This window comes from Euleptes europaea, chromosome 1 (genome assembly GCF_029931775.1).
Source record: "Euleptes europaea isolate rEulEur1 chromosome 1, rEulEur1.hap1, whole genome shotgun sequence".
Taxonomy (NCBI): Eukaryota; Metazoa; Chordata; class Lepidosauria; order Squamata; family Sphaerodactylidae; genus Euleptes; species Euleptes europaea.
Genome location: NC_079312.1, coordinates 75,089,233 through 75,112,504, shown reverse-complemented (window position 1 = coordinate 75,112,504; position 23,272 = coordinate 75,089,233). Strand labels below are relative to the sequence as shown.

The 23,272-nt window shown below is 44.5% G+C and overlaps 1 protein-coding gene across 2 annotated transcripts in view; it reads right to left on the bottom strand.

The window, feature by feature from the left end:
• Positions 1-4,270: 4,270 nt before the first annotated feature.
• Positions 4,271-23,272, bottom strand: part of RASSF1 (Ras association domain family member 1) — a 31,575-nt gene continuing 12,573 nt past the window's right edge. Inside the window, exons 1-5 of one of the 2 annotated variants that reach the window (XM_056855000.1) lie at positions 8,610-8,725; positions 7,176-7,280; positions 6,509-6,806; positions 5,645-5,760; positions 4,285-4,781 (exon numbers count right to left, since the gene is read on the bottom strand). In XM_056855000.1, the coding sequence (XP_056710978.1) occupies positions 4,635-4,781; positions 5,645-5,760; positions 6,509-6,806; positions 7,176-7,184 (570 nt within the window). In that variant the 5' untranslated portion in view covers positions 7,185-7,280; positions 8,610-8,725 and the 3' untranslated portion in view covers positions 4,285-4,634. Of the gene's footprint in view, positions 4,782-5,644; positions 5,761-6,508; positions 6,807-7,175; positions 7,281-8,609; positions 8,726-23,272 lie in introns of those variants that run through there. The other variant, XM_056854999.1, reaches the window with a different exon arrangement.

Genomic DNA, 23,272 nt, shown 5'->3' with positions numbered 1-23,272 from the left:
CCCCGCCCCTTCCCGGCACGCAATTTCCGGCTCCGAGACCTCCGGAGGTCCGCGTGCGAAGGGGAGGCGGAGGCGGCCGAGCGGGTCTGCTGCGACACTTCCGGTCCCCAGTGGTCGCCGAGGGGCTTCGACGCGGCGTGGGCTCTAAGGCCGGTGGGAATGCGGAGAAATAGACGTGGCAAGGAAGAGTCTAGCGGGCGGGGCTGCAGCCCCCCCCACACACCACTTTTTTTGCGGCAAGGTCTTCAGATAATATTGACCAGGAACGCACTACAGAAGCAGGGCCCTTCTTTTCCCCTGCACGGCTTCTGTGCTTTCCAATACGACAGACAGAAATTGGATAGATGATTAACAAAAATATTTTCTGGTAGGGTAGGAGCTTTCGTGAGCCAGGGCTCACTTCTTCAGATACGAATCTGAAGTGAGCTGTGGCTCACGAAAGCTCCTACCCTACCAGAAAATATTTTTGTTAGTCTTTAAGGTGCTACTGGACTCTTGCCCTTTTCTACTTCTGCAGACAGATTAACACGGCGACCCACTGGGAATTATCTGGATAGATGACGACGATATAGGTTTCGCCTATCTTTATCCTTCGCTTTCTCTAAGCGAACAGGGCGGCGTGTTGACTCCCTCTCCCCCCACCTTTAATTTTCACAACAACCCTGTGAGGTCTGAGAGAGGACTCAAGAGCAGGCTTCTTGTTGCTGTACTATTTGGAAAGCGTATCGTCCTCTTCTGTTTCCCCTCCCTAAAGGAAAATAAGGATTAAATTTGTGTGAGCTGCGGAAATTCAACCGACATGGCCTTCCGATGTGGAAATACAGTGAAGGGGTGTGGCATCTGTTGAATTTCTGCCTGTTTCATAGTTAAGTGTTTGCCCAGTTGAAGCCTACTACTGTGATAATACTCTAGCTTCTTATAGCCATGTTTAGAGCCTCCACTTTCCTGCAATTTTTCCTCTCATACCCAACAGCTACTCATTTCCTTTTAAACATCCCCACCCCATTACAGCAGCCAACATAACTGAACAGACATTATTATTTAAATACTCTGCAATATAAGGAATTGAATGGGGTTGGTTTCTGGTTCCCAAAGGCTTGTCATCCATCAGCTTTATTAGGCCTTTGCATTAATTCTTATGCATTTCCATTATTCTTGCACCACACATAAAGTCGGCTTGTATAGAAATCTTTTTCCTTTGTATTTTCCTCAGGGCGAATTTGGAAGAGATTACTACCTGACTCACATGGCAGCTGTCTCCAATGGGAGGAGCTTCACGGAAAGTGGGCAGTCTTTTGACCACTTTCTTTTGTCTAGGTAGGGGAAAGAATTAGGCACATATTTAAACCTTTACCAGTGCAGAAGAGCTAGGCCTTTGGTGGAGGGTAAACTTCCTACGCTTCGCCTGTACATTACACTTTTGCATAAGATGAGCCTAAGGCTCTCTAGGCTTTATGTACATTTCCTTTGGAACAAGCACCAGTGAATTCAGTCGGATGTACGTCTCACAGGAATCCTCAAGTTACACTCTTTGAAATCCATTGGTTTAGAAGGGTGTAACACTTCTTGGGATTGCACTGCAATTAAATAAGCACAGCATCAAGACCAAGCAGACACTTTCTGCTATGTTGATTCTTTCAGTTGTTTTCATGGAGTAACTTAGATTCTAGTTAGGAGTGGAAGAAAAAATTTCTTTCCACTTTAATTTTTACTGCCCCCCACCACCACTAAAGTTGTATACCATTTAGTCCTCACCTGGAAGGCAACCAGGAAATGAATGTGCAACAGAGACTTGAACCCAGTGTTTCTACATCCAGGTACACAGCATCAGGCCAACTATTTCCATATAAATGAGTTTAAAACTGAGACAAAGACTGGGACAACTTTTCTCCACTCTTCTTTAGTAGACTTGCATCAAGAGTTCACTTTTTGATTTTTCAGGACAAAACCAAGTTTCAGATAGTAGATATTTTCCCAAACCTCCTCAGCTGGGCCTGGTTACTCTTACTGTTTTGTACCTTTTTTCCTCTTTTCCATTAGTGAGCCATCTGCATGTGAATAATTTCAAGGCTACCCGAGCCTAGTAGGGATCAAAGATGGGATGCAATTATATATCCAGTCACTTTGTGTTTCATGACATCACTAAAGCTAAATAAAGCAATTTAACTTGGAGACTAAGCTTTCTGGAGCAGCAAGCATTATTGAGTCCCTTTCCAGCAATCACTGGAAAACAGTGGAAAAGGACTGCTTCTTGCTACAGCTGAAAATATTTCTGAAAAGCACCCCGTTCTTTCAGCTCGGTCTTATTTGGCAGCGTAAGTCTAGCTCACAGTTAATTTTATGCCCAGCAGATGGCGCACAAGTCTGACCAAATCAATAGGCTTGAAGGATTTTGCTGGACTCCAGGACAAGTAGTATTGTAAGGAAGCAACTCCTGTCAGCATGCATATGAATGGCACTAGTGCATCTAGTCCTGCAATAGTCTCTGTGATGTGTGTGCAGTCTAGTACAGCTCCAGCAGCCACAAAACTCCTCCAGGCAGCTGACATATCTGGCTAGTGGAATCATGCCTTTCGTGCCAAGACCTGTACTGCAAAGCGTGATATGATAGAGGGGCTTTGGTAGCACAAATCTGTGCTAGAGGGCATTTGTGTGCAGCTGCTGCTAAGACAGCTGATGTAAAAAACATAATAGGTCTGATTCATGCAAACATTATATTTAGACACTGCACCAATCACCATTATACAGTAGGGTTTGTGTTCTATTTAGCAAGGGAATGCTATTACAACATTCACTCTCTACAGACTCTGCCTCTGTAAAGATTCCCATCATTTCCCAAGGAAATGTCAAGGAATTCTTCTGTTCTGGGCTCACCTAATGTATCCCAACAGGAGATGGGGGCGTCATTTATTACTAAAACCATTGCTTTTTAAATGAAAAGCCACATTTTGGGAAATCAGTAGAGTATATGCCAGCACCAAGAACATTTTTGAAAATAGCAGTCATTATTTTAGTCATTTCTATTTGGTGTGGATAGCTAGGACAAATCTATGCAAACAATTTTTCAGAAGTGTCATAGACACGAGTGTTCCTTATTTATCCCCATGGCTTGAGCCTTGGTACCGTTTCCTTGATGATTAGAAAGAGATGGGTGGCCAACATTACAACAAACAACATGAGTAGGCCACCAAGGGAGAGCGGATTTGGCCCTAGGTTCAGGGTGGTTGGAATTCTATTAGCTTCAAAGAGGGCTATATTTGTATATTGTCAAAGAAACTGGTTCCAGAGGAACATACACACCAGACATATCTCACCCCTGAATCTTTTATTGATTGGTATACAAACAGCACCATTTACATCTTGAGCAGCTGATCTTTTATCCTCTTGGGTGCTCAAGGCAATCTTCATTTTAAACTGTATTTTCCAATAGAACCTGGCCACTGCTAATAAGCACAGTTTTCTCTAAGTGCCTGCTCTGAACAGTGTACTTCACTTTACACAGAACATATGAATAAGTTTGCTCAAGCTTTATAAATATAAGCAGTGTAACTTGCTTCAGCGTACAGATGCCATCCCCACAAGGAAGTACAGCTACTCCTCAGGGATAGGAAGGGATTCCTTGATAGGTCTTACTCAAGCCAGGAAAGCACCTTGGATATATCCCAATTTCTGTCAAAGGCATGCAGGTGCCTGTGTGCATGCACACATCAGACAGTCAAAGCAATAGCTGTCCTCACCAGAACAGAACTCTGTATCCTGGGAATTGGGGTGTGTGGGGGGCATCAACCTTAATGTAAATAGCAACTCTAAAGTAAGCACTGAAGTTAGAGTAACAGTGGGAGAAATTTGCCAGAAACTCTCTTGTTTTTCTTTGGGTTGTTATACCTTTGGCATTTTGATTCTGACTACACACTGCCAAGGGCTATCCAGCTGTTCTTACCTCCCATTTCTATTTGACCTGAGTGGGGGACAGACTCTAACCCCCCCTTGTTTTTGTATAGCCCCAGCCCAACCAGTACCTCTAACTGATAGGCACCTTAGGTCTCAGTTCTTCTAGCAGTCGTACTGTTATATTGATCAAATAAAAAGTAGGTAAGATTGACCAATCTATTCAATGCAGTCCATGAGCCTTCACAATCAGATTCCCAACAGAAATACAAAAGAAGTTTTTGGGGAAAGTGCTCGCTAGGGTGACCTCTTGGGGATACATCCAAATTTGTGGTCACTTTGGTTGACCCTGCTCATGTTAAAACCTCACATTGGCTGAACACACCACCAAGCCAGTCTGTGCATACGAAAATGGCACATTCCTGATTGCCACAGACGTACTAATTTCTTTTGCATCTTTACACTCATTCCACAGGTAATTCCCACCTGATCCCACTGTGCCTTCCACTCAGCACCTCTATTAACCATTCACTCCATCAGGAGCAGACACACATGCACCCATTCATTGGCTCACCAAGGAAACCAGACATCCCTGTAGCCCCTTTCCCATCCCCCTGCCCTCCAAAGAGATACATTCAGTCCACAGACACTCCTAGGATTGCTTCATTTGTAGTCCACTTGGCGTCACCACTTCTTCGTATCCAGCATCTTATCCCTGCTGGAGTGCTGGGTCTGGAATGGGCACCTCAACCCGGGGTCCGGGTGGTCAGAGCCTCCTGAATCTTTTGGCGGCAGTGGGTATATTTTTGCAGGATCTGCCTGACATGCTCCTCTTCTTCACGTTGCAGGATACGCAGGAAGTTCTGCAGCTCAGGCATACTAAAAGCATCCCACTGAAGAAGAGTGAGAGAGGAAGTAGTGACATTAGTTTAGAAAGAAGAAACTATGCTTTAAAATTACAGAGGGAGGACAGATTTGGGCAAGAGGGTTTCAGGTGGTAAAAATTGCATGCATGCATCAGTGAAGATGCACAACGTGAATAATCAGCAACACTCATGAACTCTATAGCAAAACATGTATACCAAAGTCGTGTTTCTAGACCAGATTTATGTCACTGTGTGCAGTTGGTGTTTCAAGTACTGATTCTCCCAGCAGCCACTCCAAACTTTTGTAAAGTCCTTGGTATACTCTTGACCAATAGTATGAATCAGACTCAAAAGCATACAGAAGAATTCCAACACGTGTTCCATCCATCTGCCTTTTTTTAACTGATCACATATACCACTTTATGAGCTCTGCTAATCATCCTGTGCTCTACAACTGAGCCCCCATGCCATTTTCAGTGGGGCAGTAGGATACTGCACAGGATGCCCCCAAACCCTAACACACAAAGCCTAGATTTCTGAACTCTCACCAAAAGGTTTAGTAGATTAAGACTACTGAAGGCTCAGCTCTTGACCTCAGAAAACCCATCCACTGGATGCATCAGACAAATGGCTTTTTAAAAAGGCAGCAGCTGTCCTTAAGCAGCAGGGTGTAACTGACTAATATTCTCGTTCTCAGTTAAGACAACCATGCAGAAAGGAAGTCTGAGTGCACACACATCATCTTTCTGGCCAGGCAGAGAAAAGAAGGAGCCAGGTGTTCAGTGTCAATCAGTAGCTATTGGCCTTGCCTGCTACAAAACAGATATGAGGCCAGTCCTTTATAGTATAGCACAGGCCTTAGATGTACTAGATAAAAAACACATACTCACATTGACTTCTCCAGTCTCATTCTCCTTTAGAACAAAGCTAAGTGCTTTTTCACTAGGGCCAGCCAGCAGTCGGAGACGTAGAGGTTGCTCCTCATCAGAAAGTTTGCGGAGGTACACTGATACGTGAGAACATCGGAATGAATTACTTAAATTAGCAGCTCAATTAACTCAATCAATACTTTTTTTTGCTTTAAACAGTTCATTTTCTCTACAAGAATGCCCCTGTAATCACTCATTTTTAGTTCTATTTTCTCTTGCTAGGATGTGCTATAGGGAACAGATCATGAGCCAAGGATGTGAGGCAAGATTCAGCTACTTTTTCTTCCTGCCCATTTCTGTTAAAGGGCAATACAGGGGATGATACTAATGTGTACCTGGATCCAGTGATCAAAAGGTGTTGGTGAGTTCAAATCTTTGCTGCATTCCCTACCACCTATAGTCCTGATTCTGAAAAGGCTGGTTCCCAGCCTGGAGTCATGGGACCCATGTGGACTAATAACTACATGGGGGGGGGGGGCTTGCACTGGGGGGGTAAACTAACCCTCTTCCCTCTTCTGTCAGTGGAACTTATGGAAGGAGGAAGAGGAGGGGTGATTTTGCTCCTTTCCTCATCTCGGCGCAGTCCCCCAACCATTGAGTCATGGGGAAAGGTGGGATATAAATAGTTGTGTCATCACTGGCATACTGAAAACTAAAATGAAGAATGAACCAACTTTTCCAGTTGACAAAACCTTCTTTTCTTGATCCCCAATAAAGAACTTGGTACCAGACACTGACTATTTAGAAGCCTAGAATAAATTTATAAGCCTGGAAAAGCAGCAACTTATATTCTCTGGGAGATGGGAAAAAAAAGAAGTGTAGTACCTTGGTCATCTTTTTCTGTTCTCTCAAAGAGGGCAAACTTGCGAGGGTTGTCAACTACCATGAATTTCTTCAGCAGGGCCTCTATGACTTCACTGGCACATGTACGAGAAATTATATGCAAGTGTTTAATCGTGTCCTTAGGTAGATAGAATGAGGTGCGGCGCTTTACTGCTTGGCTACGTGAGGAGCTCTTCCTGGTGTCTTGGATTGAGGCTGCCTTTTTATTGGCGGGTACCGAGACAGGCCGGATCAACTTCAATTGCACCTTGATGAAGCCAGTATAGGAACCATCTTTGTTCTGTAAGAGTAAAGATACAGTGAGCTATGTATGGGGGCAGGCTCACAGTAGAAAAACTGGGCAAGAACCTAACTAAGCTTAGGTCACATCCTCTTCAAAGGCAATGAAATCAAAGTAAATACACACAAGCTCAGGAGAGCTCTAGGTGCAAAGTCTGTAAAACAGATTATTTGGGCTGGACTTTTGCTTTAAGTGAAGAAACTGCACAATAATACAAATTAGGGATGGCTAATATACATCTAGAATGGTCACTGTATAACAGTACCTGATTTAAGGATTCAGCAGTCAGGCTGGAAAGGCAGGTGCAGCATTTGAAGCTCAGTTACTGGCTCATCACTTGGCCCTGAGTTATGACTATTTTGGACTTACCAAACTCATGAAGAGGTTGCTGTTGATCTGGCTGTTGTATTCTTTTATCTTCTGCTCAATCTCAGTTTGGGACAAAATAGGCTTTTCCCAGTCAATCTGCTCATCCTGTAGAAAAAGAAATAGTCTGTGATTAATGTACGCTTCATGGAAGGCTAAAACCTCACATACACTTCTATATCTAAATTACCTCTAGTCTCTTCCCCTAATTCCTGAGGTGCAGAAGGTATGCCAGGCTTAGCCATCCACACATCTCGCTTATGACCACTTGGATCTCTTTTACTGACATGATGAGGCTTGGTTTTCCATGCCAAGCAACCAGGGCATCATAACTCCATAAATTCTCTCATTAGTTTGCCAATAATGAGCGCTCTTGCACTTCCAACAAATGCCCAATGTTTTCCAAGGACAAAAGGCAAGATGATTTCTCTCTTCTGAGCAGGGCTTTTGTAGGAGGCACCACCAGTGCCTCACTGTTGCTACTGCCCTATGTGAGGGAGATACATGACCACTCCCATAAAGCACAAAGAAGGAGCTTTGATAAGAAAATATTTTTAGAGTAGGAAGTTTTATCCAAGGACTTCCACAGCATTGCAAACTTAAAAAAAGAAAGAAAAAAAAAGAACAGAGGACATGTTGATTTAGAGACATTACAAACTGGGGAAACCACTGTGCTAAGTATGGAACCAACTCAACTTTATTGTATTTATTTTTTAATGTGTTACCTTTTAGCCATAGTGTACATTTCAGGTGGCTACAAATGGACAGAAAATATGGTCATCTAGGTTGTGACACAGTTGCAGGTTTTACCATCATAGATGGCAGAGTTCTCTATTCAGGGCAACAAGTTCCACCTTACCAGCATGAAGAAATTACAGTGTAAACTCTCTTGCTAAAACTTTTACAAGGTTTCCACCAGTGCTCCAGCAATACCCTATGTGAGTATGGCCATTTCATGCAGATCTTACTTTGTAATTCAACACATTACATCGCAAACTAAGCTAGGATGCTGACATTTTCTCTAAGGATCATGAGGTAGTTCAAACAGGTATTCAGTCAACATGCACAGCACCAGTATTTAAAAATGATTATTTTTGTTTTATATTCATTGTAAGACACCTCAAGCAGTTAGTTCTCTGGCGATGTGGCTAGGAAAGACTCCCAATAAAGAAAACATGGGCAATCTTAATCATGTTAAAACAAGCGGAGAAATGTTTCACCTTAATGTTTTAAATGTTAGAGGGCTTTCAGAAGACTAACAGTGAGCAAATCAACACTTTTAAACTCTTAATGCAAAGATTTAACAACTGAGTTTATACTCCCAGCTGAAAGCCAGGAATGTACATCACAAATGTCACCAGAACAGACACCCTGCAGCTCATGTATGAACACGTATAATACACTTAGAAAATTATGAACAGTCTTCCATATGCATACCAACCGGTTTCTCTTCCACTGATTTTAAGTAGAAGTTAGTTGCTCCCTGTTGCATCAGCCAGCTATCCTGTTGACATCACTCTTTGGTGGGGGAAGGGAGGTTACGGGGAAATCCAGATGAGATCACCACAAACCAATGAGAAGTCTCTGGGGATTACTGGGAACCACTTCCTTTCCCACCGCATAGAAGCAGCAGCTCATATTTCCCCACAGAGTCCTTCAGATAGCAACATACAATCACGCTGTACAGTATACATATGCCAGAGCTGCATACCATGCAAATTTAACAAGGTAAGGATTTTGGTCCAATTAGAATTAATATAGTACAGTGATTTAAGTACTGGGTTTGTATGCGATAATCAGAGATTCAAATCCCTGGCAAGCTATGAACACTAATGGGTAGCCTTGGGGAAACTGCTCTCTCTAAGCCTTACCTCACAGGATTTCTGCGAGACAAAAGTGCTCTGAGTTTCTGGGAGGTATGATGGGATGCAAACTTAGCAAATTAATATTTAATTGAAGTCATGGGAGCTACACAGCTGACATGTGTTAGAAAGCCATTGGCAATCACTATGCTACAAGGGACACTGTGGTCAATTCCTCCAAAGTGAGAATTATTTCAGTGGCCAAGGAGTTCTACACAGCTGTTATTTCACTTGGATGTATCGCTCACTTCAGCAAATGCCAACTCTAGCACTACAGCTCAGTGCTGGGTAGCACCATTGTCTTGGAAAACGAAGCAGAATGCTTCAAGACCATCTCCAACAAGAACCCAGAAGTCCAGAGAGGCAATATTCTACTTGTGCTGCTCACACTTACTTGGGACACTTGATTAATATTCATGTACAAACATAAATGAAAGGTTAATTATTTACTTCATTTATGCCCCACCTTTCTCCCCAATGGGGACCCAAAGAGGCTTTCACTATTTCTAGCCTCACAAACCACCCTGTGAGGTAGGTTAGGCTGACAGTGTGTGACTGGCCCTAGGCTGCCCAACAAGCTTCCACAGCAGTGTGAGGATTCAAACCTGAGTCTCCAAAATATTAGTATAACACTAACCACTTATACCACATTGGCTCACACTGGCTTATGTAGTTCGTACATGAGGTTGGATCCAAAGATGATTTTTCTTTCATATGAATCCTTCTTCTATGGGTAGACAAACAACTTTGTATTGTAACCTGTGTTTGCAAATGCCTGTGTCTGCAACTGCTCTGCTATGACTCCCATTTTATAGCTAGATAACAGGTGCCAGGTCATTTGCCCGAGGACACTGCATAATTCCATCACTACACTACCTTCAATAGCAACAATGACTGCTATTCTGGATACCTCGTATGACACAGACAGGGAAATATTTTCAGAAACCATATCAGTTAAAGGGGAATACTACTACTTCCTATTAATATGCTCACATTTCATATCAGAGTCTAAGCAGCTTCCATTCTAGGTTTTGGGAGAAACAAGGAAGCATAAGATTAGAGTTATGTTTTAATCTACCTACTACTCCAAACGCTTGACAATTTTATTGCAGTCCGCTAACTAGCTCCATTGCAATTTCAAAACCTGCTACAACCCACAGTTGAAAGAAAAAGGCATTCACATATTGTGCATAGAATCCCAAGGTACATAGTTTGGCTTTTGTTGGCCCAATGTATGGAAGAAAGCTGGCATTTGCCCTCCCCCTCTTCCCCTTGTTACATACTTCCTTGGGATCTGTTGGGCAACAAATACTGGGAACTTTTGACCACATCAGTTAACCAGACACAGATTATAATATCTGTAACAGGCAGTTCTGCAGGAAAATAATTTGCCTACTAATAGATTTGCCATGCAACACTGTGCAAACAGATTCTGACAAATCCAGTGAAACCTAGACTGTGGCTGGATTCTGGGAAGTTGAGTATAACAGGGTGGGGAGGATATTGTCGAAGGCTTTCACGGTCAGAGTTCATTGGTTCTCGTAGGTTATCCGGGCTGTGTACACAGCCAGGATAACCTACGAGAACCAAAGGGTGGGGAGGATTTCCCATGCACAAAGATCTGATCCAAGGAAGAAAATGGGAAGTGGCTGTATCCTGTGGAAAAAAAGCAAGAGGAAGTCTGCAAGGGTGGGACAACATAAAGGGGAAGATGGCTCTGGCTAGCATAGGAAGAACTCTCCTTCTAGCTAGGTGAATGATGTCCTTAACATCAGCATCTTGTTTACAAGTCAAAAGAAACCTGGACTCAGTCCCAGTATATAGCAAACTCAGAGGATACTGTTCTGTCAAGATATTATGGACTCTGTTTCAACGATACAGCTGTGCATGTCAGATGCAATAAGGCCAAGCCCTGCATTTCCATGAAACTGGAACAGCTGGGAGGTGGAAAATAGACACCTCCATTTCCTATTTATTATTGCGCAGCCTCTACCCACAAACCCACATACATAGGCCCTGTATCCCAAAAGTGTAGAGACAAAAGAAGTATATTGTCACTGACTGAGAGTGTTTCAATGTACTATTCTATTGAATTACAGAGGGGTGGGGACCTGTTTACATAACTGAAGAGTCTAAAATTTCTGGGTCTTAGCAAAAATTTAATTCTGTACTGGCCATATGTTTTGGCTAAAGACATGAGCATTCATGAAACCCTAGCCTTTCCACCTTCGTTCTGGTTATTTATTTCTCACCTGTCAAGTTGTGCATGTGGAGTTCATTGCAAGAATTCCAGATTACAGACAAGCAACACTTATCCCTTGGACTGAATTCCACACTCCAGTGGAATTTTGCAGTACACTAAAGCCGGGCCGCTATACTAAACACATAACTAATTTTATTTAACTATGTTCACAAGTGCAGACTCCACTTCTTAGGTGTGAGTGCTCTTAGATCTGAAAGTCAACAGATGTTTCTCTGATCCTCTGCCAATTTCCTCCCTTCCATTCTCTCCCTTCTACAGTCTTTGCCATCTGATGCAGACCAGAGGTATTACAACCCTCCTTCGTCATCCTTAGTCACAGACAACTAACATCGTTCCCCCTCAATCTTCCAAAGAGCCTGCTGAGTCTACATCCTTTCATCCACTGGTCACACACATGGGGTTCAGATGGGCCTCATGGGGGAAAGACCATTTAGGTGTTGATCACATCCCCCCACCAGGAGGCATATATATCAACAACAAAGAGCTGGAATTAAATGGCAACTCATCTCCAGATCAAAGCATTATATTCAGGCTCTTATACTCCCTCAAGAGAAGGCTCCAAACAGTTGTCATCCCAAAGACAAGCCCAGACTGATTCTGAATGGATCTTGCACCTGGGTGCCCACACCCTTTAAACCCTCAGGCAGGCTCAGCTGTTCCTACTTTCACAATAACCACCAGGCTGTTTTCTTCCTTGGCAAACAAGAAGCATCCCGTAACATGGAGAAGGGAGAACTTTGAAGAAACTGCCCTTTCTGCAACATCCTTTCCAGCTGCCTGGAAGGTGATATGCCACAGCCTTTGCCTTCATACTATGTAATGTTCCTAAAAGCAGTTTAACACCCACTTTTTTGTTTAGGCAGCCATATCCTATCATACAAGAGCAGACTAAGACTCTACAAATGTACTGTGAACATTAACATCCCTTGCTCTTACATATACGGTACATAAGAACAGGTTTTTCAAAACATTTTCAGTGCAGTACAATCATGGACAGGCCCAGGAACATATGACTAAGCAGCTACTACTTGGGATGAGAGACAAGGTTTCCACCTCACACAGTGCCTATCTTTCAGGCAGGCTTGAGCCATTACTGCCCCTTTCTTTAAGCACAGATTCCAAGCATTTCTCCAGCATAAGAAGATACAGATACTGTTATTCTCAGGAGTGAGAAGGACACCATGGCTACCTCTTTTCCATGGTAGTTCGGCTGCTGATGCGTTTGTGTGAAACCACCCTTGCAACAGAAATTGCAACAGCCTGGGGTAATCTGTTTTTTCTCCATTTTTACCAAAGCCTTCCCTATCACCCGCTCCACACTGCGTTCTCACATTTTCCAGAAATAATGCAATACCTATGTTTTGTTTTAAATTCTTGACATTGCCTTGATGCAAACAGTCAGAAGAACAGGAAAATTCAAGACCTAGCTAGATGAATAATTTGGTGGATATCTAGGAATATCTTTACCCCCAAACTAGTCCAACACACTTAAAATTACAGGAGGAAACATTTCACAACCAACTGGTTTAGCTGTTCTTTCCATTCATATATACATTGGGACTCAGACAAACTATAAATGAATGAAGATAATGACAACATTAACAGTCTCATCACATTCTGGCACCATGCTGTAATCCCATCATGTCCCCAAGTGACCATTCATTCATTCATTTTCTTGAATGAAGCTTGTTAAACTACCTTACTGGCATATGGCCTTGTGGATGTAGACCCCCTTCAAGCCATAATCCCACAACTGTCATTACTAGCCTGCTCCTCAAGGCAATGTGTATTTCTTCTTTTCCAGTTATTTGTATGTGGGGGCATGGCTACCACCTCAATGGAGAACAGAGCAGTTTTTGCCAGCATGGATAACTAGCAAAACCAAACTGTTGCCTCCTGCCAAGTCTGTCATATACACTCAGGATAAAGAGGGGGGGGGGAAAGAGAATAGATTAATGCAGCTGAAAAACAAGGGGCATGGTGCCAGCAAATGTTATACTCACCTGTATCTCCGTTTTCTCCTACCCCATGTGCGCAAAGAACAGCCTTCAGCTGTTCAGCAAAGCTCTGCTGACTACATACATTCTCACCATTTGTCATATCATCTCTGATGCTTTTTTGTATTGTTTTTAATTTTATAATCCTAGTCCTATTGCATTGTTTATTAGATGTCTTATGCTATTTTATTGCAGTATGTTATAGTGCACAATCCACCTTGAGATTCAGTGAGCTATAATAAAGGAAATGAAACTGTGGCTCCAATTCTGGCCCAACACCATAATCTCTTCTGTACCTTGCTCCCCACAGCTTTGCCATATTTGCTATCAGCAGAGCTTTTGTTGTGACTGCACTTGCTGGTATCAAATACTGGCACCTTTTTTTCAGGGCACTTGCAAGCCCTGATGGGGGAGAGTTGGCAGACATCAGCACAACCTTATATATGAGTACTAGCACCTTTTTTATGCACTTAAAAAGTACTGTCCCTGTAGAAGCAAAGTTACAATCTACCACTAAATTCCTACTGTATGTGATTCATTTTCCACAAAGCGACTTCCTCCCTCAAATACACGGTCCTTTTTTTACAGCGCTACTGGCACCCGAACTCGTGGAGAGGCAAGACTGTCCAGTTTTGTAGCCAACCTTAAGATGGAAAAATAAGCTAAAGCATCCTCTCCCATTCCTCTACGCTGCCGGCTCGGTTTCTTTTTTCCTGGGCTGCTCTCCAGAGAAGTTTGACCCTTTCGCAGCAGGAGCCCGATCACACTCTATTAATGGCTACTAGTTTTTTTTTAAATCCGGAATGCCCCGTAAACCAACCAAACATGCAGAAGCCCGAAACGGAAAAGAAAAAGGGACAGGCGGGTGGGAAGCCCCACGCCTCCCTCCCATCACCGTTCGACCAGCGCCGACGGCTAGGAAAGAGCTCGAGCCACGTGGGGGGATTCAGTCCACTTCACAGGAAGGTGCCGGGGAAGAGTAGGGCCCGTTTTGCAGCTCTCTATATGCGCATTTCCCCCCCATCTGAATCCTCAAAACTCTGCAGGGGGGGGGTTATTTTTGAGTTTCTATGGGGGAAAACGTGCATCTAGAGAGTGGCAAATCCAAGTCAAAACCTCACATGCATAAATGGCCTAGCGCCATGGTATTCGCAGCCTCCTGTGGCAACCCAAGGGTGAGAGCCTGGTGTGGAGCTGGGGGCCCTCTGGAGTTCGTAAGGGGGTGGCGTAAGAGGCGAGCTCCTCACCTTTTCCTTGTGGGTCTTGCGGATGAAGGAGGTTCGGGCTGTGAAGTACTGCTCCAGCTCCGAGTCGGAGTCTTCCTGGCTGCAGTAGCCGCTGCTGGTGGTGCTGCTCCAGGTCATCTCGAAAGATGGGGTGGCAGTAGCCGGGTCACACTCGCTCATCTCCAGCAAGGTCGGGTGGAGCGGGAGAGAGGGGCTTCTCCCCTTTCTGCGCGCGAGACCTTCAGCGTTTCCCTCGCCAAAGCAGCAGCTCCGAGCTCAAGCGGCTGGGGAAAGATTGCGCCACGCCGGCCTCCCGCCCCAGCCACCGCCTTCCACTTTCTGTTCTAGCGAAGCCTGTGGCTGAGCTGGCTTTTTTACACGGGAGAGCCGCTCAATAAGGAACGGGGTGTGTGTGTGTGTGTGTGTGTGTGTGGAGGGGGGGGGGCGACCCTTCTCGCCTCTGCTCCCACCGCACTCGCTCTCGTGGCAGCGAGACCAGTCGAGAGACACCCAATCAACGCGCGCTCAGCCCGGCTGGCGCTGCCCGAATGGCAACAAACCGTCCCAACGGCTGCTTCCCCCCTCCCCTTGGCAGCCGTTGGGATTGAAACGTATACACTCCCCGCACGCGCCCGCTTGATTGGGCGAGGGGCGGGGCCGTTGGAAGCGCCGCCCAGCGGAGATCTCCCGCCCTGGGCAGACGAGCCCCTTCTTCCCCGTTACAGGGCGCGGCGGCGGTGATGTCATCCCCGAACTAGCTGTGCTGGAGTGGAGGGCCGCTGACTCGCGCGCTTTTCCCTCTTCTGCGTGGCTCTCGAGTCCTCCCAGAATTGCAGGCCCACCTCCGCCCCAGGCTGTCAGTAAAACTTCCAAGAGACGCTGGCAAGCGTTGAACACCGCCAGCGATTAACTACCCGGTATTACGTGTTTAAATTCGGGCTGTCTGGCCGCATTCTTAGGCCATTTGTGCACGGGAGGTTTTGCCTTGCATTTGCGGCTCTCTGGATGCACATTTTCCCCATCTGACTTCTCAAAACTCTGCATGGGGGGCTTATTGTTGAGTTTTGAGGATTTGGATAGGGAAAATGTGCATCTAGAGAGCAGCAAATCCAAGGCAAAACATCCCATGCATAAATGGACTTATCTACTTAGTTGGAAGTAGGTGCTGTTGAAAGACGTTTCATCCTTATTTTCCTTACAGTGCTGTCCTAAACTTAGTTACACACTTGTAAATCAATTTAAACGAATGGGATTAGCGGGGTATAATCTCTAGGATTTTTCAGAGGATCTGCAGTAGAACAGTTGGATTGCAATCTAGTAGCACTTTACAGATTGGCGTGAGTTTCAGGGTACAAGCTTTCCAGAGTCAAAGCTCGCTGTAAAATACTTCTCCACACTACTCTTCCCACCTTATTGTTTCTGACAGAGTAGTCCAAGAAAGCTTATGCTAGCGAATACAAACAATCTTTAAAATGTCACAAGACTGCTGTTAATAATAATAATAATAATGGAAATTGTAGAAAAGGGCAAGAGTCCAGTAGAAACTTACATACTAACAAAAATATTTTCTGCTTGGATATGAGCTTTCGTGAGCCACAGCTCACTTCTTCACATCTGAAGAAGTGAGCTGTGGCTCACGAAAGCTCATACCCTACCAGAAAATATTTTTGTTAGTCTTTAAGGTGCTACTGGACTCTTGCCCTGGCTACCCACTGTGAATTATAATAATGGAAATTATTATTATTATCGAGGCTCTTTTGCCTTTAGCAATTTTGTAGCATTCAACAGATTACACTTTCCCTATTACTGGACCTCCACTTGTTAAATTTCTGCCTTTTGTTCAGTTGTTAGCAGGTGTAACACTTTGCCCAAGCAAATGGTGGCAACACTCTTTGAAAATAGCATATTAACCATACAATTTTTTTTGGCCTGTTTATATGGGACTAAATATCACTGGTGACATTTATTCAGCCATGCTGTCCCCTGAATTTTTGATAATAAATTGCTTGTTAACTTGTAGATTTTATTTCCATATGCCTCTACTTCTTGTTTTAAACAAATAAATAAATTTGGGAGAGCCACACTACCTTTGAACATGGATATACCATGTAGTTGTAACTGTTACAGCAACCTAGTGGCTTTCATCTCATCCTGGGGCAAATAATTCTATAATAATGTGTTTCCTCTGCTACTGAATTATCCTTGGTTCTAGTATTACAGGAGAAAAATACTTCTCTCCATGAAGTAACAGTTCATGTTTTTATAAAAGTATATCATGTCACTCTTTATTCATCTTCTTAATTTTTTAAAACAGCATTTTTCTCACTCTAAACTATTGCAGTTATCACTGAGGAAATCAGATGCATATTATCACTTCAGAAAGAAACATGAGTAGCATTTCGGTATCTTTGTTTACTATTAGAAGCATAACATTTCCTCAGTAACTATGACATATTTTGCTAAGTGATTAATCTGATCCTACTGTGGTTTACTTTTTATTTCCAAAAAAGACCCTGTAACTGTTTTTGCAGAAAATATGTATCTTTAAATTCCGTAAAACAAAATCTCTCTTCCACCTTGTGATGTTCTAGATTCTTCTTCTCTGGTCAGAAACCGATAACAGGCAATGACCTTCTACTTCAGAGCGGAAAGGACCTTCTCGATGAGTAAACAATGTACCTTTTTCTTGAAACATACTTTCTGAGCTTTGGGTGTTTCTCGTCCCATTGCTTGGAAAGGCAGGACTGAATTTTAAACTACTTCCTGTCTCGGGGCGAGGAACACCCACACTTCCAGTTTTTCTACTAAAAGCTCACGAGAGACAAGGAAAACAAGTAAAACCAATATAACAGCTAACACATAGTAACTGTCTAACTCTGTAACAGGAATGTAACAATAACCCTTATAAGATAGGAACAACTCAGTGGTTAAACCACAAACATTAACAAGGACTCTGTGCATTAGTATCATTTATCTTCGTATACCAGTAACTGCTTGGCTGAGTCCCGTTGGTCAGCCACCCTGGAAGATGATGATCCATCTCCGGGTGAGCAAGATGACCTTCTACTTCAGAGTGGAAAGGACCTTCTCGGTGAGTAAACAATGTACCTTTCCCGCTCTGAAAGAAGGTCATCTTGAGCTTTGGGATGTCCAGAAGCAATTGTATTGGGTGGGAATTAGTTGTCATCATCTTCCACCACGAGTTGTAAAATCCGTCTCCCAAGGGCTGCTTCTGCCGATGCCATTGTATTGATATGGTGTTGCCTGATGAACGTGGAGACATTGGACCCCGTAGCCGTCTTACAGATTTCTTTTGTGGAGGCTTGCTTAAAGAAGGCCGCTGAGGTAACAGTACATCGCAGGGAGTGTGCAGTGATGCCGGATGGTACGTGCAGGCTGCTGGCCAGGTATGCTTCTCTGATACAGCCGCGAATGGTCGAACTTATCGCTTGGCGTGACATGTGCGTGCCTTTGTTGAGAGCTGATACTGAGACAAACGGAACTCCGTTTTCCTGATTGTAACTGTTCTTGAAATGTATATGCTCAATGCCCGATGTAGATCTAAGGTATGCCAGTTACGTTCTTTGGGATTGGTTGGATTGGGGCAGAAGGAAGGGAGATGAATCTCCTGAGCATGGTGGTAATGTGAGTTCACTTTGAGAATGAAGGAGAGGTCGGTTCGAAGGACCACCTTGTCTTTGTGGAATATGCATAGATCCTTGCGTATGGAAAGTGCTCCCAACTCCGACACGCATCTGGCCGAGGTGACCGCCGTTAGGAACAATGTCTTCAGTCTGAGGAAACATCGTTCTGAGGAAAAGTAAGGGAACTTCCCTCATTGGCTTGAATGGTTTCTAGGTGAGAGCTAAAGGAACCGTGTTAAGCCTCCGAGTTGGAAAATGATGCGCCAACATGGGGAGTGGATTGCGCCACTCCCTTGATAAGGCTTTCACTTCCAGATGAGAAGACAGCGGAATCCCGTCAAGCTTTGGACATATTGAGGCAATAGCTGAGATTGCTTCCGGAGAGTGGATGCTCTGAGATTTTGACGTACTCCGTCCTGTAAGAACACCAACAGTTGTGGCAAGGAAGGTGATCTGGGGTTGGCCGACTTTCGTCCACACCATCTGGAGAAGGTCTTCCAAGTATACTCAAATATCCTTTTAGTGGAAGGTTGTCTGGTTTGTAAAATGGTTGAGACTACATCTTGGGGCGGACCCGGGTCTAGAAGCCTAGCCCTCTCAACCTCCATGCGTTCCACTGGAACCATCCTGGGTCCGGGAGGATCAATGGACCTTGACATAGGAGATCCCGGCTTATCGGTAACTGCCATGGAGTACGAATTGACATTTCCATCAGAGCTGCAAACCACGGCCGGCATGGCAAGTGTGGGGCTACCAGTATTATTTCTGCCCTCTCTGACCTGATCTTTCGGATGACTTTCGGGAGAATCGGCCGAGGAGGGAACCCGTACATCAGACCCTGAGGCCAGGGGAACAATAGAGCGTCCGCTTGCTCCGCGTTCGGGTGGAAGAACCGGGAGAAGAATCTGTGAACTTGTCGATTCTGCGCAGAGGGGAACAGGCCCACATCGGGATACCAAATCGGTTGGTTATTAAGAGGAACATGTGAGGGTCTAATGACCATTCCCCTTCCTGGATGGACTGGCGGCTGAGTCAGTCTGCTTCTAGGATGTGTATGCCTCTGACGTGTTCCGCTCTCAAGTAAAGTAGATGTTTCTCCGCCCAGATCATGATGATGGAGGCTTCCTGATGCAAGCGTGAGGACCTGGATCCGCCCCATGTGTTGATATGGGCCTGGGAGGCCACATTGTCGGTTTGTATGAGGACATGATTGTTCTTCAGGATGTGATGGAACTCCAGCAGAGCTACCTCACCGTTCTTAACTCTGAGAGATTGATGTGGAGTTGGTTTCTGAGGGGCCCAAACACCCTGAGCAGAAGACTGGATGGGAGTCTCGTGTAGGTAAGTCTGGCCCACTGTCAGATTGGTATGGTCTATCCACCATCTTAGGCTGGATCTGGCTGCTGAGTGTGAACTGTGGCACCCCCTGGGTTTGGGATAGATAAAATCAAGGCCTGCAGCCTTTCAAAATGTCGTTTGAAATTGTTTTCCACTATGAAAATCACCCTTTTCTCAGGTAAACCCTTTCCTCAGATAATTCCCCTGGGGCCCCACTCCCATCCGGGGGTGGGGGTACTTTACCCTTTGAAATCTTGGAAAGATTTTTTGCCAACTAAGGGATTGGGGGAACCGGCAAGGACCTTGGAAGGTCGAGGCGGCACTCAGCTTAGTGTGTCGTCTTGAATGTTTCCCGCTGTTTTTCGCGGTCGCCTTTGCCGCCGCTTTTGAGCTTCCTTGGCTTCCCTCTCTGAAAGTCCGCTGGAGCGGCTAACAGTGGGAGCCGGCTTGTTATGGCCACTAAGCGCTGCATTGTGATCTGTGTCAGAGAGAAGTTTGACTTCCTCCGCTACTGCAGTCGCAGCGTCCATTTTTGGGCACGTCTTTTTTCCCTTTCACAAGCCCGATGCAAACCGGCTATGTCGCTGCGGAATGGACCGGGAAGGCAAGACACACAAAGGGACCCAACACAGTACAGTTTGGAGGGGAGGAGGGGAACAAATGGAGTAAAACAAGAGGAAAGAAGAATTCACCTAGCTAATCTCCTAAGATCTAAGTTCCAGCTATGGCTGGAGCGTTCTCTCTCCAAGGCAGGAGAATAACTGGAAGTGTGGGTGTTCCTCGCCCTGAGACAGGAAGTAGTTTAAAATTAAGTCCTGCCTTTCCAAGCAATGGGACAAGAAACACCCAAAGCTCAAGATGACCTTCCTTCAGAGCGGAAAAGAACCTTACAGAAAAACTTGATTTTGCAGAATGATTTGGACCAAAAGCCTGTGGCATTAGAGATGCCTGAGAAATACATCTATACATATATTTCGTGATATACCAGCAATATACTAGTTTACATTATCATCAGAAGGGTGGTCTGCCAAATAATGGGGAACAATGACACATTTGGCTAACAGCCCATTCCTGAGTTTCGGTGGCCAGGAACGGCAGCGGTGCCTCCTAAGCTGTTCCATGGCCGCCGAAAGCTCGAATAAAGCCTTTTAAAGGTTTTTTTCTTTTAAAATGGGGATTTTCGCCCCATTGAGAATAAGCAGAAAAACCAGGTACAGTCTCGCTCTTCTCCCCACTGGCGTACCCACAGTGAAATGGGACAGGAGGCTGCCTACAGACAGCCCCGCCCCTGGAACGCCCCCCCCCCCCGGGATGTTGGAACACCGGCACAGGCCTTTATGCCAATGGGACGCTGGTGGAAGGCCCCATCAACGTCCTGGGGTGGCGCTGCCGTGACAGCACTGGGAGACCAGTGTCCAGGCCTCCCCACCTGCGTTGGAGCCACTTATGGTGGCATAAGTAGTTGGACGCTGCCGGGGGGGGGGCAAATGCTGTCGCAGCCCCTTCCTGGCCTCCTGAGGACTTTCATCCTCAGAAGTTAGGAATGTGCTGTAAATAACTCTCATTGGTAATGAGCAAATCTCAGCAACAAACAAAACTATCTTGCAGCTCACCCTGTCAATCACCACATTTTCTGATACATCCAATTTTTATTCCTTCTAGTCTAGATCTAGAAATGCAAGAGAAAGGTGAGAGTCATACTGCCGCTTTCGTCTATCCATATAATCAAAAAGAAGCAACAAAGACCTTCCTTCCCCTATCATTATTCGTTTAGGCACAATTGACTCAGTCAGTGACAATAAGATCAGATTAGCGGTCAGTCTAGCCTTGCATCCAGCCTCCATGAACAAGAAATATCAAGACAATGGCCAGATGCACAAAATTTCATCTTCCAAATGCAGTTCCTAATTACTAGACTACCCTGTGTTACACTATAAATAAGGTTCTATTCAGAAGACTTCCTTCATTTCTCATTGCCTAATATTCAGTACTTTGGCTAGGGAAGTCATAGAAATAGTACAGGGTAAGTAATAATTTGGGGAGGGAAGGTGGCATGGTATAGCCTGATCTTGTCAGCTCTCGGAAGCTAAGCAGGGTCTATAATTGGAAGGGAGACCACCAAGGAAAGCTCTGCAGAGGAAGGAAATGATAAACCACCTCTGCTTCTCACTTGCCTTGAAAGCTCCTTGCTGGGGTCACTGTAAGTCAACTGATTTGATGGCACTTCACACACACACACACACACACACACACACACACACACACACACACATGTATACTCTACAGCAATTTATGGATTTAGATCCTTCCTCTAAGTACATAAAACAGACTCCAAGTGGTCAAGTAGCTACAGTGAAAAGGATGCCATGGCAGTCTGGAAGCTGCTACATACCTTCACACAGCCAACTAGTTCTACCTCCTCCTGATCAGGGGTGCAATGGTGTAGGGCAAGGAGCCAGGACAACATGGAATCCTCTTCTTCCATAAGAATAAATTGAAAGCAGCTAGAGAGCAATTGATTTGTTCTATAAGGAGTATAAGGTATATCTGGTGATTTTCTATTTGATATGTGATATTTACAGGGCCCATTGATTCAGCATATAAATGCTATGTTGTATTCCAACAAACTGCTTTGCTTCCCTTCCATCCTTGCTAGTATATGGACTAGTCCATTATTCCCAGCATATAGAGTGAAAATAACAGCACTGTGAAAATAAGCAGCTTTTCCAAGGTCACACAGGTCTGGTGAGCAGGATGAGGTAGCAGGATCTTGAAGTGATAGAGAAGGCTGTACTATTTGGGACTTCTGGTAAGTCACCATTTTTGGATACTCACCATGTAAATTTCCTGCAAGACGCAAATTTACTTATCGGGGACACTGGTTGTAGCTCATCTATCACCTTACTATAGCACGTTTCTATTTACTGGGAAATTTTAGTCAGGGAAACCTCCAAAAATGTGGTCCTTTATCTGCAGCCTTTTTCTATTGCATGATTAGATATAACGGTAAAGAGTTGTTGCAAAACAGAGAATTAAATCCAGACTGCCATATTTCTAAAATTGCACTGTGACCACTCGACCATCTTTTACCTATCGTAAAGTAGGGAATCCTAAAGTAGGACTCTTTAAGCTCATGTTAGGCTACACTCATGCAAACATCAACAGTGAATGGAAATGGGAACAGAGGGCTTTTAAGGTATTCAGCTTTTATGGAATTAGGTGGCTGACAATAGTCACAATAAAGAATCTGGGAGTCACAATAAAGAATCTCTCCTCCCCTCAATGTGTGTGCCTGTGCAGGAATAGTTTATGTGCTGTTGCTAAGCAGTGTATTTTGATGACAAAAGTGTTTAGCCCAGCACATGGCAAAGTGTTAATTAGTAATGAGCAATCCCAGCTGGGCTGATGGGGCTCCTATATTTAAGCCCCTGCCCTTTTTGTACCCCTCCCCTCTGGGGAGGCATTAATATGCAGTCCCAGCTGCAGAGAGCAGCACCAACATAACAGGATGGAATTGGATCTGCCATGACCACAATGAAGATTATGATCATTTCTATTCATCTGCTAAATCTTAAATTGTATGGAAAATGCAAACCAATTGCTGTATATATTGAGGGCAGGAGAGAGAACCAGTAGGAGGATTCCGTCAAGGAGGCAGCAACAATACCATCATTCTCAATATGCCTATTGCTACAATAAGAGAAGATAGAAGCATTGCAGCGTAGATTTCACAAGGAAACAACAGAGCTGAAGAGAGTTCGTGAATATTT